This window comes from Jaculus jaculus, chromosome 1 (assembly GCF_020740685.1).
Source record: "Jaculus jaculus isolate mJacJac1 chromosome 1, mJacJac1.mat.Y.cur, whole genome shotgun sequence".
NCBI classification, from domain to species: Eukaryota; Metazoa; Chordata; class Mammalia; order Rodentia; family Dipodidae; genus Jaculus; species Jaculus jaculus.
In genome coordinates, this window is record NC_059102.1 from 311,543,951 (window position 1) to 311,560,231 (window position 16,281).

The window sequence follows — 16,281 nt, forward strand, 5'->3', positions numbered from 1 at the left end:
TTTCCCTAAAATGATATTTCCAAGGATGTTTGCTACTGCAAAGTCCCCCACAGCTTGTCTGGGAGGTTCTGACTATCCTTTCTTTGAAGGGGCTTGATGCAGGTTGACAGGCTTAATGCCCCTGTGGGAAGCCAACAGAAGTCAGGATTCAATGCAAGCAAGTTCAGGTGCTCCAGTTATATAGAATGGTATCAATTGTGTTTGATAAATTCTACTTGGAGTTTCTCCACAGAGTTTTTCTTCTCCACTACTCTCTCTTTCTATGTCTTAATGTAAATACCAGTGCATTTAGTTCTTTTGAAAATGACATAATTCTGAGGAAAACATTACATTTTCTCACTATTGTCAATTTCATCACTATTGCTCATAACAATCTGAGTAACAAAGTTAGGATGGATTCTTTGAGCATACAAAGTAGGTACACATAATAAATTCTGCCTACTCTTCTGCTTAATATAATACTGAATATTGTAGGTCTATTCAACTTTTAAAAATATTTTATTTATTAAAGAGAGAGAGAAAGAGAGAGAGGTAGATAAAGAGAAAATGGGTGTACCAGGGCCTCTAGCCACTGCAAACAAATTCTGGATGCATGCACCATCTTGTGCATTTGGCCTACATGGGTACTGGGAAATTGAACCTGGGTACTTAGGCTACGCAGGCAAGCACCTTAACTGCCAAGCCATCTCTCCAGCCCCCATGTTTTTTATTTAAATTTAAATCATGTATCTTTCCAAGCCAGCAAGCATAGGGGGAGGGACACTCGGTGACATTTTGTGCAACCATTCCAAACGTGGTCTTGGTGACATGTTCAAATTCCTTTTCTCTATTGGTTACTGAGTCAACATGGAGAAAAGACACTTAAGCTCTTTTCATTTGAAAGATATGAACAGTTTCACTCACTCTTAAACTTTTTGGCTTTGGGAACAAAAATCCCAAGGGATTTTGTAAGTTTGAGAAACCAACATAGACAATGCACATGGCTTTCCAGTTAGATGCAAGAAGCTTCACAAATCCAAAGAAAGAGAATGAGTGCAGGGATAGCTCCTGTGCCCGTCTACACATGGCTTTCTTCTAATTCTTCTTTTCCTTTGGATGGCTCCTCTCAGATTTTGCAAGTTACTTACCTGGAGACTTTCTTACACATACCTTGCCATGTTAAGGATTTAGCAATAGACTCACAAGGCATGGGTGCTCAGTAAAGCAAGGCCCCATGCCACGGCCAGGCTACAAGCTCGGCCTTTTGGGCGGTTCCTCACCTGGGAGACTGTGATGCCACACTTCTTGGCTAACTCCTCTTTGGCTTCCTCACTGGGGTAAGGGTTGCTGAGGTGGGAATAGAAATATTCATTCAGAATTTCCGTTGCCTGTTTGTTGAAATTCCGTCTCTTCCGCCTTTACAAAGAGAAAGGAAAAGAAAATTTTTTTAAAAAAAGTTCACATTAAGTTGTTGAGCAAAAGTTTAGAGATTTGCAACATGGGCCAGATGGCAAAACCCACTGGAAGTGTTTGCTCTGTGTGTCACTGTGTACTGAGGAGGAGGAGTAGATATATCCACACAGAGTGAGCCAGAGCATGAAGTCTTCACACGCTGGCCATCTTGGTTTTGAATCCTCGACTAACTGGCTGACTGTGTTGCCTCAATACACGGGCGTTTTCAGCCGTGCTCCTGGGCGGCAGTAAGGCAGAGAGCACCACATATAGACACCGAGCACACGCCGCGTGCCAGGACCCGAGGCTTACATTTCAGTGCCGAACTCCACGGTCACGGGCTCAAGCCATTTACTTGTGCCACTGGTGAGGCAGATGAGATTATTCCAGTCTGCAGATGAAGACCTGAATTCAAGTGTCACTCAGCCAGGAGGCTATGGAGTTGAGAGATTAGTTCACATCTGCCTGGCTTTAAACACAGTCTTCTCCTTCTATAGAAACTGGCTGGCAATTACACAGAAACTTTGTAGCCCCAAGTTAAAAATAAGTTATTACTTTCTTTCTATTCTATCCCAATGCAAATGTACCTAACATTGTAAAAAACAGAAAGAAGGAAAAAAAGAAAGAAAGATAGCCATCTGACTGAAATTCACCTGACTGCTTGACCTCCCTCAGAAGGAGAGAAGTGGTGCCTCTTTAGCAAGAATAGCTATTACATGGCAAAACAAAAGCTCACAAAATCTTTCTTATATGCAGGTTGCCAAAAGGAAGAAGACCAGTTTTTGAATAAAAGCCCTTTTCTGCCTTATAACAAAAGCATTAGTTGAACTAATTTCAAGCGAGAATCACTTTATTGAGCCCTCCTCGAGGAGGCTGTGGATGGCTGTGGGGGCGTGCTGGGGAGACTCTGGACTTGGTGCAGACCTGCTTGGTCTTCCTTGAAGCGGTGGAGCCTTCATCTTTAAATTTGCCGCATCAGCATTTTTACTGTTGCTGCTTTTATCAAAAAGCTTTTCCTCATGGAAAAGATTTCCAGAACATCTCTAGTGATGCCAGGGTATAGAGTTTCCCAATTTAGCCATCAGAAAACACTGGTGGCCTTGCTAGACAGGAAATTCAGCTAATATTGTATTTTCAGGGTCCCACTTGGATTAATTAACACAATAAAGTGCCTGATTTTACCGGATGAACACCATCTGTCCACAGGTATTAACCACATCTGTCCAGATTACGCCAAGCCCAAGTCACTCTCCCAAATCATGCTGAGTTTCTGGGTCACCCAGCATCAGAAATTGGACAGAATGGATTCAGAAGCTTAAAGAAAAAGTAGGTATGTGTTAAAAGTTCTAGCAGGACGGGCATTTTAGGAAGATGTCCACGCAGTTCACACAGTGCCCCGGCCCATTTTCAGGGAACCTCCGGCTGCTTTGCCTACAGACCCGTTGTTTCAGGCCAGAGAACCAGATCCGGAGGCCCCTGTAATTGGGACAGCCTCGGAGCCTTCATTCTGTTGTTTGCATTAGCAGTACAGTGTGATTTTTGGGATTCTTCCAATTGAGCTCACAGGAAGCCTCTCTGGAAGGAGCTGCTGGTGTGGGGCTGGTGCAGACAGCTGTTCCCAACTCCCTTCACGACATGATGCACAGCCTTCCCTGGGTGGTCTCATCTACTCAGATGGGCTCGCTTATCACTTCTCTCAATAGTTGTCTCAATCTGACTCTGAAACCCTACGACCAGGGCTTTTTTTTCAGGGCTTCAGAAGACACTGCAAAGAACCCATGTCTGACAGTAAGGTAGCTGGAGCGGAGACAACTGCTTTCTCTACTCGGCTTCGGAGCGGTGCTCGCTGCAGGAGTGAGCAGGTGGGTCCGCAAGCCAGCTGGAAGCTCTGATTAGTGAGCACCTCAGGTCTTCATGTAAAAATGCGGTGATTACACATTACCGGGTAAATATGATAACGTGAAGAGAGAAACCTGTCTGGTCACAGTCCATGGGAGATTTTTTAGCTTAAAGGAGCTATGGTGGTGAGAAGCTAGACATCACAGACAGGAATTACTATGAAATGGATTGCCTCCTGTCCTAGCCCCTCTGCTTCACCGCCGAAGCCCCCAAGCAGCCTCCAACAAGTTGTTTCCAATGCTACTATTGCCTTTTCCCGCCAATCAGCTGCCCCCTTTGTTACTCATATTATTTAATAGCATCACCATAGAAACAGTTCATTGCAGTTGCTGGTTTGTTCACTCATTCTTTTCTCTACTACATGAGTATCTAGGGTGCGCCAGAACCCGGGGCTAACTCTCAATGCCCTCTTGGTCTCTTACTCTCCTCCGGTGATGAGCTCCAGACCAAGTTCTGCTGATTCTGTCCTGTCACCCCATTTCCTCCGCTCCTGCTGTCACCCCTGGTTTTGAATAGTTTGACGAGCCAGGGTGCACCCCAGGACTGCTGACTACTGGTGTCCAGTGGTACTTTCAGTGATGAGCGGATGCTTTATGTATGGTGTGTGCTGTGGCATCTACTATAGCATCGACTAGTGACCTGTGGCTACCGTGCAATTATGTGGCTACTGTAGCTAGACAACTACTTCTTAAAATATTTAGCTTTACAGTCAACTGGCTATATACTAGACAGTGCAGCTTTAGACTGATGCTTGCTGGGAACCATGCCTGGGCCGCCAGAAGACAGCACAGTTCAGCCCACCACAGAGCACAGGGCATCTAGGAAACCTACCCCAGAAACTGCCAATGCCTATCGTCACACAAAAGAGCTTCCTTTGAAATACGTCCAAAACATTTAGAAGATGTTTCACGCTTTGACCACGTGGACCCAGTTTGAGGCACACAGGCTTCAACAATGCTCTCCTAAATCTCCCCCACTTTAGAGCATCTTCAGTTGAAGGGCTAAAGTGGTCTTAAACCATGCCACTAAAAGCTATGAAGAGCAATGGTGATGTAGATAGTGATAGGTGATACAGAAATCATGATTCTTACTATAGTGGAATTACACCATGAGTATTATATGACAAACACCCTATCTGTTTTACACATGAGTTTATGTATTTCTATTTATGAAATTAGCCTTATTTTATAGACAGACAAACTAAATCTTTGGGAGGATAAGCTCACTGGTCCAAGATCACAAATGCCATCAAAAGAATGGTCAAGATATATATATTCAGAGCAACAACAGATTTTACATAGTATTTTCCCACACTCCCCTCCTGCCCAGCTCTGAGGGTTTCTTACAGTTAACAGGAGGCATTCACAGTCTCTCATGGCTCAGTGAAGGTTTACAGTGGATCTGTTCTCTTCTTGGGACTTCATTTTACACAGACTTTTCACAGTTTTGTCCAGCCACATCATACACTTGTGCATAAGCCAAAGACTCTGGTGGCTCCCAGCTTCCTCTACCTCTTCGGACTGCCCAGTGTGCTTTTCCTCATAGGATTTGCCACACGTTTACACATTTTTTTTTCCCCAAATAATAGCAAATTCATCACTCAGGTTTGAAACCCTTGTGTCCAATGCAAGGTAAGCCCTTTGGTAAGTTGAATCCTGATGTAGGGGAGTCAGGTTGCTGGCTTTGCTGATGTTATCCCATCTACCTGGCAAGCATCCTGCTCTTCTGAAATTCAGTGCAGTCTTTCCTCTCCCTGGATCTTTTCTCCTTCGGCAGAGTTTGATGTAACCTCAGGTGTAACCTGTCATTCTGTGTCTGTTTGTTAGAATGTCTGTCCCATTACGAGATACACTTTTTTCTTTTTTTATTTTTTTTTTCTTTTTTTGGTGATCTTTGTTTTTCCAACCAGTGGATTAAAAAAAAAAAAAAAACAACACCTATCTGGCCAATACCAGGAGCCCAATTAGTCAGAATATTAATTTGATGGGATCTAATTATATACCCTCTCATGTCATCCCTCTAACAGGGTGACGTGTAGAGGCGCACCTCTAATCTCCTGTATGCTTTACCATCACTAACTGCAACAAAGCACCACAGGAAAGTCATTCAAATGTTTGCTTGAAAATCACTTAGAGGCTTTACAAATTCTCTCTCTCTCTTTCTCCTTTTCTCTCTCCCAACCTTCCTCTCTTTTTCTCTTTACGAAAAAAGTTATTTGTGGTGCTGAATAAACTTTTCAAGATAGACACCATGGTGCTTGGTATGTAGTATGAGACAACAGGTGAATGAATGGATTTTTAAGTTAAGTTTTCCCAGCACAGTTAAGTGAATTTGTAAGGAAAAGAAAAAGGACAAGACTTGAGTCAGAAAATTAAAAACAAAAACAAAACAAAACAACAACAACAAAAAAACTGGAGTAAGGGCTCTGTTGAGAAGTCTGGTGGGCAGAATTCTAAGGTCTCTGACCCTGGGTGCATAGTCACTAGGATCATGATTTGTTAAAACCTTAACAAGGAGTTCTTCCTATTGGCCTTGAGGCAGGAAGCACTTTTTCTGCTTGTAAATTTCTTCTTGAGAGGGATGGCCTCCAGCGATGGGAGTTCTTGAAGTCCCACCATCACTAGGAACTGAATTCTACCAATGACCAGATGTACCTGGAAGAGGGCTCATGGTATTCGAGCCTTGGAAGCAACAGTGGCCTCATCAGACACTGGCCAAAGCTTTGTTGAGACTAAGGCAGAGCACCCAGCTTGGCTATGCTCAGACCCCTGACCAGCAGAATCTACACGACAGTAAACCCATGTGGTTGTAAGCTGCTAAATTTGAGGTAATCTGTTCACCAGCAATGGAAGGCTAATATGGGGCATGCTCAACAACAAAGGAGCAACAGTCAATTCCACATACTTATTAGATTACAAAGACTAATCCTTATTACTAAATCAAGTCCTCTTTGTATTTTATTTGTCTTCCATGAATTTTTTTTTTTTTTGGATGCCCATAGGACGCATGGTTGAGAATAGCCTTTGGATATCAGTGGTGAGTACTACACATCTCTCTCACTGGGCTCTGCTTAGCTCTCTCCTCTCCCTTAATTACTGTTAGTGACCCCACAGGACATGATGTTGATTCCCTAATCAGGAAGTTTGGGCAAACAATTGTTTTTCAGCCTGGAAAGTCATTTACTTTGCCTTGAGTTGGTATTTGGGGTGATGGTGTTTGACTGATAATAAATATATCCACAAAACGAATGAGAAAACAGTGACAATAGCCTAGCTGTTTCTGTTTTGAATCTTGGCTCTGATGCAAAGATTCAAAGGTTGCAAGCAAACCACGAGAGCCATTCTGTCTTAGATTGTCCTTCTGGTGCCAACAGAATAATCTAGGCAGACGTTGATGGGAGGGAAAGGAGCTGCGTACAAATCTTGCTTAGTTTTTGTGTCTTTTGGGGTGACCTTCAACTGGGCTCAGAAGAATTCCTGCAAAGAGAGAAACCCAGTGGAGACAAAGATTCTGCTCTGCCCTTCTCTCCAATTTATTTCTTGAAAAGAACCAGTTTGGATCTAACTTTTCTCTCTCTCTCTCTCTTTCTTTCTTTTTATTTTTTTCAGTATCTGCCAACATAAATACCAACTTGAGGATTTTAACTCAGGGAGTTGCCATGGGGATGGGCGCACATGCAGTGCGGTGGCGCTGTAGCCCAGAAGAAACCATCCGGCGCTTGCACTGTGCACAACAGCCAGGCCGTGAGCAGGCACAGGCCAGGGAGGCGCAGAGAGCCAAGCTGGGGCTGACCTTGCCCACCTTCCCTCCATCACCACCCTCGGCTGGGAAAACCTGTCCTAATTTTTACTTTCTCTTGGTTTACTCTATGGAATCTTTTGGCCAAGAGATATATTTTACTAGCTGGCATTTTCATCTTTGTATTCCATGCAACCCCAAACCACAAGGAAAAAAAAAAAAAAGGAGGCCAAAGAAGATGCCTAGGGGTTTTCAAAGAGGTCTGTGGCCCACAACTGCTGAGAAAGAAAAAAAGCAGGTAGGTAAACTGAATAATACATTGTTTCAGGGATTAAAAAAAAAAAAAAAAAAAAAAAAAATCCAGGACTAGAAGTGAAACTTCCTGTCGGACTGAAAAGGGACAAAGACTATAGGTCACCAAAGGGTATACAGTAAAATGTTACATTGCCTGTGACATGCTAACATTCTATAATAAAATTTAGACAATGAGTTCTTGTCATGAATTGAAATAACAATAGCATATGCATTCATAAGTAGTGACCAGTCCAAGGTTAACTGTAGATCGTTGAGACATATTTGCTTTACCAATGATCAAGATATATTCTAGAAAAGAGAAAAAAATCTGTTCGTCATTAGCTTACAGGCTAGCGAATAGAAGCCAAGGGATTCACATGAGTCCATTGGTCTACAGAGTTGAAGAACCAAGAAACGACTGTTTGTGGTTTTCATGTCCACTCTACGGCAGTTGCTGGGCATGGAACCCAGGCCTTGTGTTCACAAGATAAGCTCTTTATCACTGAGCTGCACTCAGCACCAAAGCCTCTCTCTCTCTCGTAGGGCCTCACGTATCCTAGGCTTACTTCAAAACCAGGTAGCTGAGGATGACCTTGAACATCGAATCCTCCTGCGTCACTCAGCCTGCTTTATGCAGCGTGGGGAGCAAACCCAGAGCTCTCTGCATGCCAGACAAGCACTCCACCAATGGACCTGTAGCTTTACCCCTCTCATGGTATCTGAAAATAATTTTTTAAATATTTATTTATTTATGAGAGAATGGGCATGCCAGGACCTCCAGCCACTGCAAACGAATTCCAGAAGGATGTGCCACCTTGTGCATCTGGTTTATATGGGTCCTGGGGAATCAAACCTGGGTCCTTAGGTTTTGTAGGCAAGTGCCTTAACCATTAATCCATCTCTCCAGCCCTTGGTTTGTGGGTTTTCTTTAAGGGCCTTGCTATACATGTTCTCTTTAACCATATGTTTTGAATTAAGAGGTAAGGTCATGAGCAGCAAAGCCAGGTAGAAAATATCAAACCTATTAGGCTCCTATCAAGACGCTTCCTTGCTCTTTTATGCCCAAAGAAGGGTATCATATTTTATTCATCTTTGGACTGCTTATTTGAAATTATTCCTTATTTATTTGAAATAGAGAAATAGGCAGGGGTAGAGTGAAAGTGAGAGCAAGAGCGAGAGCGAGAGAGGAAGAAAGAAAGAAAGAAAGAAAGAAAGAAAGAAAGAAAGAAAGAAAGAAAGAAAGGGAGAGAATGGGAGAGCCAGGGCCTCCAGACACTGCAAACAAACTCCAGATGCATGTGCCCCTCTGGCTTATGTGGGTCTTCAGGAATTGAACCTGGGTCCTTTGGCTTTGTAGGCAAGTGCACTAACTGCTAAGCCATTTCTCCAGCCCTTATCTTTGGACTTCTTAAGCAACTCAGAGTATATACGACACATGGTACTCTACTAATATGTATCTAATGGATTCAATCCTTGCATAGATAAAGCATAGAGTAGAGCACAGACAAGATCCCAGCTTTCAAGCAACTGGACTTGGCCCTCTTGGAGAAGATTTCACTATAGCATGCTAGTAAGACGACAATGGCTCCATAGTTATGAGATGTGTCTGCAAGAAAGAGACTCAGGTCTCATTGCAGCTGTCATCCAGGCTGCTCATCTAGAGTAAGCAGCAATAGGGCTAGAACTCATCCCCTCCAATCATGCATTTTACAAACATTATTTATTTGCTTGTGTGTATGTGTATGGGTATGAGTGTGTGCATGAAACAGTCTGTATGTGAAGGTCAGAGGACAACCTTGAGGGCTCAGTGTGCTTTTCTTTCTCCTTCTTTGAGACAGAACTGCAAATAAACACCAGTCCGTCTGGCTGGTGAGCTCTGGATTCTCCTGGCTCTTTTTTCTCATTTTTGTAGGCCTCTTGGGATCACAGAAGCATGTGCCACTTTGCATGTGGCTTTATGCGGATGCCAGAGAGGATTAACCTCAAGTCAGCAGACTTTGCAAGCAAGTGCTTTTATCCACTGAGCCATCTCCCCAGCCCTGAATCATGGATGTCTAGGCACTATGGCACCAGTGGTCTCTCCAGTCTCCCTGCCTGCAGAACTGCCCTTGGGCTCTCTTTTGGGTTGGCACTAAATGTGGTAAAACTGGAGCTTAACAGTGGGCCAGTCCATCAATCCCACCTCCAGCACGGTGATTCTCCTTGAGGCCAAGGCAAGCCTGCGAGACTTACCGTGCGTCCAGGAACCGGGAGCGCAGGATCATGACTGCCTCGCACGTGCTCTGCTTCAGCTGCATCTGGATAGAGCTGAACTTGCGATGGATGATGCTCACCATCCGCTCGATCTCCTTCGGGGAGATGGGCCTGGTCCGGCTCTGTTCCCGCAGCAGGTTCATCACATGGGTGGTGAATTCATTACATGCCTGCAGTGGCAGCACAGTGAACATAAGGTGGTTGAGGACTAATGGTTCAGCACACATCAAACTACACAGTATTAGGCTTGAGGGCGGGGGCAGAAGGGGAAAGGCTTTTCTAGAGACGTGTGCAAGCAAAGGAAACCAGAAGAGTTTTATGACATTTTATCAAATCAGATGGATAGAATAAATGACTGTCTGGAAATTCTTTTCATCCCCAGTGGTTCTGGCTCTAAGTTTTGGCCCTGACTTTGATTTCTTTAAAGGAAAATAAAATTCTTAATCATTTTTAAAATCATCCTTTTCCATGATCTTACTACAGTGGAAGGCGAGATAGTTAACATCCATCACTACCCTTTGCCCTAATGTTGACAGCAAAGAGAGTTGGGGTCAAACGCATCATGAGCCTTCTCTGCCTTGCTCATTATCCCTGACATAGCAGAGCTTTCAGATATTCAATTTTGGGATGCATAAAAAAGCCAAAAGGGTTTAAGTGGAATCATAGAATTAAAAGCTTTGATAACTCTTCCGGGAGACTTCTCATCAATCTACTATGAGTTTTATTTTATGAAGCCCTCCTGTGCTGGCCATCTGATGCACTATGCTTATATCACAAGGGAATCTGTCCCCAGGGACCTTATAAAAATACTATCAGTGGCTGGGAAGATGGTTCAGTCAGGAAAACACTTGCTGTACAGGCACGTGGATCTGAGTTCAGATCCCCAGCACCCATGGGAAAGGCTTGGCATGGTAGCATATGTCTGTCATCTTAGTGCTGGGGAGGTGGACAGAGGAGAATCCCTAGGGCTTGCTAGCTAGCTTCTCTAGCTGAATTCATGAGCTTCAATGAGAGACTGCCTCAAAAAGTAAGGTGAAGAGAGACTAAGGAAGACATTCGATATTGACCTCCAGCCTCTATATACACATGCACATATACACATATGAACACAATTCATACACACACACAAACATACACACACACATACACACACACACACACCATCCAGAACATGATTTAGTGGCTCCAGCAACTATCCTTACAGGAACATACCATTAGCCAGCTCTGCAAGTAAAATTGAAAAACAAGTTTCTCCACTTCCTTATTTTGCTGTTGGAGAAACCGTGATTCAGAGAGGTGAAGGGACATCCCCAAAGGCATAGAGCCAGAGGAAGGGGCGGAGCCATGTGTGAGCGCTGCCTAATTATTACAGGCCAGGGCATTGGGAACCAGAGCTCACTTCTCTGAAAACCACTGTTCTTCCTGTCAGTTATTAATACTTAACATCCACAGTCTAGTTTCATTAGCTCCACATTCAATAAAATATCTATTCACCGAATAACCCACAGCAATGCTGTAAAACCGTATTATATTTGTAATGAAAAAGGCAAGATGAAGGTTTGTGAAGTTCAGAAGTAAGGACTCTAAGGACTCCACCTTAATGTAAACAGCAGAAACACTCTTGTTCTTGACAACATTGCATTACCGCTGTTTTTATAGGATAAAGCCCTTCATATGTGTCAATAATGCAGGAGCAATAACAAGAGGGCACAGTCATGAGTTATTTATCTAAGAATCCTTTGAGCTTGTATGAGCAGAGCAGTGCCTACGCCACCCACTGGGAGTTCGTTTGGAACCCTGCCTCTGTGAATATCTACTCAGGTCCTTTCACTACCATTTAATTCAACTGAGAGTGGATTTAATGAATCCTACCCCTATAGAACATGGAACGTATGTGCCCAGGCTCTTGTGCCCAGAGCTGTAAATAGAACAGATCTCACACACAGACTAGCAGGATGCCCGGAAGCTATGTCCCTTTCCCTACTTGTGAGTGGAGGATGACACCTTCATCTCACAGGGGTAAAGCAGGGGTTCAGTGAGTTACTACGTGTGTCACACAGGGGCCTGGGTGAATAAATTCATGGCTTCAAACTGCTCCTTACAGCCCATGTAAATAAAATCATGCTGTACCTTACAAATGAATAAATACAGGTGATGACCACTAACACATTTGGGCAATTTATCCCATACTTGCTGGGCTTTTCCTTAAGTTCCTAATTCCAAACATTTTGTGACTTAGAATAGGTAAGTATAGTATTCACAAGAAACTGATGGAGAGAATATTCCTTTAACAGCCTATCTTAGGTGCCAGCAGTCTACCCGAGAAAGTTAAAACATTAGCACAACAGGGTACTCCACTCTCAGTTGACATCCATACTGTCTGTTCTTACTAGACTGAGGCTTGTGTTAAAGGTGTGTGTGTGTGTGTGTGTGTGTGTGTGTGTGTGTGTGTAGATATGATAGTGATACATAACTTAGATTTGCAACCTATTACCTGATTAAGTAAATTACTCAGGTTTCAATTTCCATCTTGGTTAAAAAAAATAATAATAAGAGTACCCAGGTGTGGTGGCGCATGCCTTTAATCCCAGAACTCGGGAGGCAGAGGTAGGAGGATCACCATGAGTTCGAGGCCACCCTGAGACTACATAGTGAATTCCAGGTCAGCCTGAGCTAGAGTGAAACCCTACCTCAAAATACAATAAATCAATAAATAAATGATAATAATAAATAAAAAAGAAAGAAAGAAACATTTTTTTTTTCTTTTGGTAGGCATATGTCAAAGGAAAACCCATGTATCCAGTCCAATAAGCATTTTGTCTTCCACTCAGAAAAGTGCAATACAGGTCTGTTTGTAAGCTCCTATCCAACCCAGTCTCCAAGAGCTGTGCAACAAAGAGAAGGAAGCAAAACCTGGCACTGTACCAGCTGAAATTCTGAGGCTCCTGAGGCAGAGAGTGGAGGGTGGGCACACAGCATACCTCCCAGGCATCTTCCTGGGGAAACACAGCAACCCACTGGGCTGTAGCCTCTCTCTCTTGCTCCCTGGGCCTCTGCGGGAGGAGGGGCCGAGGGGGAAGGTAGTCTTGTCACCCGCTCCAGCTCTCATCTGGGAAGCCACAGCGCTCGGCTTATAACAATGTGCTTCGTTACAGTGAATACAAATACTCAGGATATCTGAGGTTTAGTCAGGGCGTTCTATCCCTGGCCCCGTCTGCTCTGCAATAAACAGACAGTGGAGGCCTTTCTCCCACTGCGGAGGGGGAGCGAGGCAGCTGCAAAACAGCTGCTCAGGAACACACAACAGAGCCAAGAGTTCCAAGCCCGGCACAGACGGACAGGACATCACGATCCTGCTTCTGCTGCCTGAGTTACCCAAAGCTCCTGGTCTTGGCAGGGTCAGGGCTGTGCTCCTTCTCATAGGTCATGTGTCCACAGCATGGCCATCTGAGACATATTTGGGACTAAGCAGAGTAGAATCCTCACAGACTGAAGGTTTCTGCTGTATCACACCCAACAAACCCATGGATCCCACCCCCAGGAGGATACAGGGGTTTTTCAAAGGAGGCCTCCCAGGCTCTGGCCAAAGGGCATTTTGGAAAATAACAAATTAAAGGGAAGCTCACTTAAGGGAGTAAGGTGCACGGTTTGGGCTGACATTATCTCATACAACTCATGTTTCTCTTGACGGCTTCTGCCTGATCCACCTGTCAGGTTCACCCACAAAAAGGAACCATCTCAGCTATGAATGGAATGAATGCACTTCAGCTCAGCATTCAAGGTGGAGGCCAGCAATCCTCCAATGGCATCATTTACAAAAGCTGAAAAAAAAAATCTCTATGCAGCTGTTAGAATGTCATTTTTATAAACAAGCCTTGGATCAAGCTTCAGGTTTTTGACACGGTGGTTCTATCTGAGTACTCTGGCTCTGAATGACCTGACCTACCAGGATGGTCTGCTGAAAGTGTTTCAGCAGTACCATTTCATGAACAAAGAGATTCTCTTCCTTTCTCATGAAGGTCTCCAGGAGCTTCTAGGTAACCTTGGGGTGGCAATAGTGGATGACCCTGGCTGACTTATTTGGAGAGCTGGGGGTAAGGGGAGTGATGGTGGCTAACATTCCATCACCATGGCAAAAACAAAAGAGCCAAATCAACAGAGCCAGCTAGAAAGAGCCACTAGCACAGAGGGCGTCATTTCACTTCACTGAAGTTTTCTATTTTGTTTTTAAAGATCCCATGAGGAACTGTTAAAGAAAAATGAAGAAGATGGATCTTTCGCATGCACTAGCTAAAAGGTTAACAGCACCATCTCTCCACAATCTTCTATTTATTATAATTTACACAACTAATTTCAATAAATTATTAAACATCTAGAATATGTTAAATAGCATTCACTTGTGACCCAGAAACAGCCCATATAAATAAAACGATGCACTGCTTTCTAAAGCTAATAAATACAGATGTTGGCCACTGGTACACTTGTGCAATTTATCCCACACTCCGGGGGCTTTCCCTTAAGTTCCTAACTCCCAGCGTCATTGTGATTTAGAAGAGGTGAGCATCCTATCCATGAGGAGTTTCTGGAGGAAATGTTTCTTCACTAGCCTCTTCGGTGCCAGCAGTCTAGCCCAGTGGGTTGGCAGACAGGACAAGCTGGGTAGGCCACTATCAAGCGCCATCCGCGCTCTGTTCTTACTGGACTTGGACGCGATGGCAGTGAGAGCTCCTGAGCTAAACTCAATTCTGGGGCAAGCACTGCTCCGCATTGGATGTGTGACCTCAGACACCTCGTAACTTCTTCCCTCTCCATGTCCTCACCTGTGTCAAGGAGACATGATGACAATACCTGCTCTAGAAGCCCAGCCACAAAACTGCCTTGGAGAGCCAGGGTAATGATATTGCCACGTGTTTGTGATGGCAGATGTGCTGTTGAAATGGACTGTTGCCACCAGGGTTTTCATTCATCTTGGAAGAGGAATGGAAGAGCGACAAAGGGCTTTAAATCAAGAAATCAGTTCTGTCGGCATCCTAAGCTGACAATAAAGCCAGTTTTCAACACCTTTGCAACCTAACATGCACTGCAGTTGTGAGAGTGAGGAAAGCCACACTCGGGGCTCCTTTTGTGCCCTTCTTGTCTGGCACGAGTTAAACCTGGTGGCAGGTCTAGACAGGCTGTTGGGCAGATGCCATGCTTCCTGGTGAAAGTGAACCAGGAAGAGCCCAGAGGGGAAGAAACCAAAAGGCCAGCCAAGGATCTCAATAGAAAACACCCTCTCTGGTTTGCTAAAGTCATCCTGCTAAGTCAAGGCAGACTCCAGGTTTCAGGGTGATAGTCAGGAGGGGAAAATAGCCACGCTTCAGCCAACTGAGGTCAGACTTTTCTGGGACGTGTCTGCAGGAGCCAACGCTGTGTCAAGAACACTAGTCTTTCTCCAGAAACACAAGGACAATGACTCACAGTTCTTGACACCCTTGCTTTTATTTTCTTCCCCGTCAGCCTTCATGTACCTTGCCTGTGAATTTCACTGTGCTTAGCCCCGATGACGTCCTTAACAGCTGTTTCCCCACATAAACGAGTGGACTTTGTCGATATCTATTTCAAAAGTAGACAGGAGTGCAATCATGAAACTTGCTTCACTTTAAATTTTAAAATGCCCATTTCTATTTTAAAATTTAAATCCTCTATTAAGTTTGCATTTGCCCTCTGCCGAGAAAGTCATGAGTGGACTGCCTCTTGATTTTCCTCTTCTCTTTTCAGACACATAAAAATAGCTGGGGAAAATCTAATGGTTCAACAAAAGGAAACTCATGTAAAACAGTGCTCTGTCCAAGGAGGTGACAGCGAACGTATTTGTTGCCTAAACAGCTGGAGAAGAGACCCACGTTAAAGGGTCAAAAAAAAGTTGCTGTAGTGGCTGGGGAAACAGTCCTGACGTAGAAATCTGAGCATGTCAGTGTGGGGGAAGATGGGGTTCCTCTAGAAGGTGCCTCCCATCTATGGACTGCGTTGTACTCGAGAGCCTTTCTTTTTTTTTTTTCTTTTTAATTTTTATTTATTTATTTGAGAGCGACAGACACAGAGAAAGACAGATAGAGGGAGAGAGAGAGAATGGGCGCGCCAGGGCCTCCAGCCTCTGCAAACGAACTCCAGACGCGTGCGCCCCCTTGTGCATCTGGCTAACGTGGGACCTGGGGAACCGAGCCTCGAACCGGGGTCCTTAGGCTTCACAGGCAAGCGTTTAACCGCTAAGCCATCTCTCCAGCCCGAGAGCCTTTCTTATACTTCCCCTTGCATAATTTTTGGGGTCCTTCATGCTCATAACCACAAATCCACCCAATTGTTTGTCACATGCTTCTAGTTTTTTAAAAAATATTTATTTTTATTTATTTATTCATATATACAGAGAGGGGGAGAGAGAGAGAGTACGCCAGGGCCTCTAGCCACTGCAAACGGACTCCAGATGCATGTGCCACTGTGGGCATCTGGCTCACATGGGACTTGGAGAATCACACATGGGTCCTTAGGCTTTGCAGGCATGTGCCTTAACTGCTAAGCCATCTCTCCAGCCCACATGCTTCCAGTTTTCAGGGTACTGTGTGCAGGTACCACATGTTGTCAGCAGTAGGCCAGCACTGGAATTCAGGCTGGTCTGGCTCTAGGGGT

At 44.3% G+C, this 16,281-nt stretch overlaps 1 protein-coding gene across 7 annotated transcripts in view; it reads right to left on the reverse strand.

Moving 5' to 3' along the window:
* The window catches only part of Pbx1 (PBX homeobox 1), a 333,904-nt gene that overhangs the window by 80,369 nt on the left and 237,254 nt on the right, over nt 1–16,281 (reverse strand). For all 7 annotated transcript variants that reach the window (XM_045146632.1, XM_045146629.1, XM_045146630.1 and 4 more), the window contains 2 exons: nt 9,595–9,785; nt 1,260–1,395 (listed from right to left, as the gene is read on the reverse strand). In XM_045146632.1, coding sequence (XP_045002567.1) covers nt 1,260–1,395; nt 9,595–9,785 — 327 coding nt within the window. The remainder of the gene's footprint in view (nt 1–1,259; nt 1,396–9,594; nt 9,786–16,281) is intronic.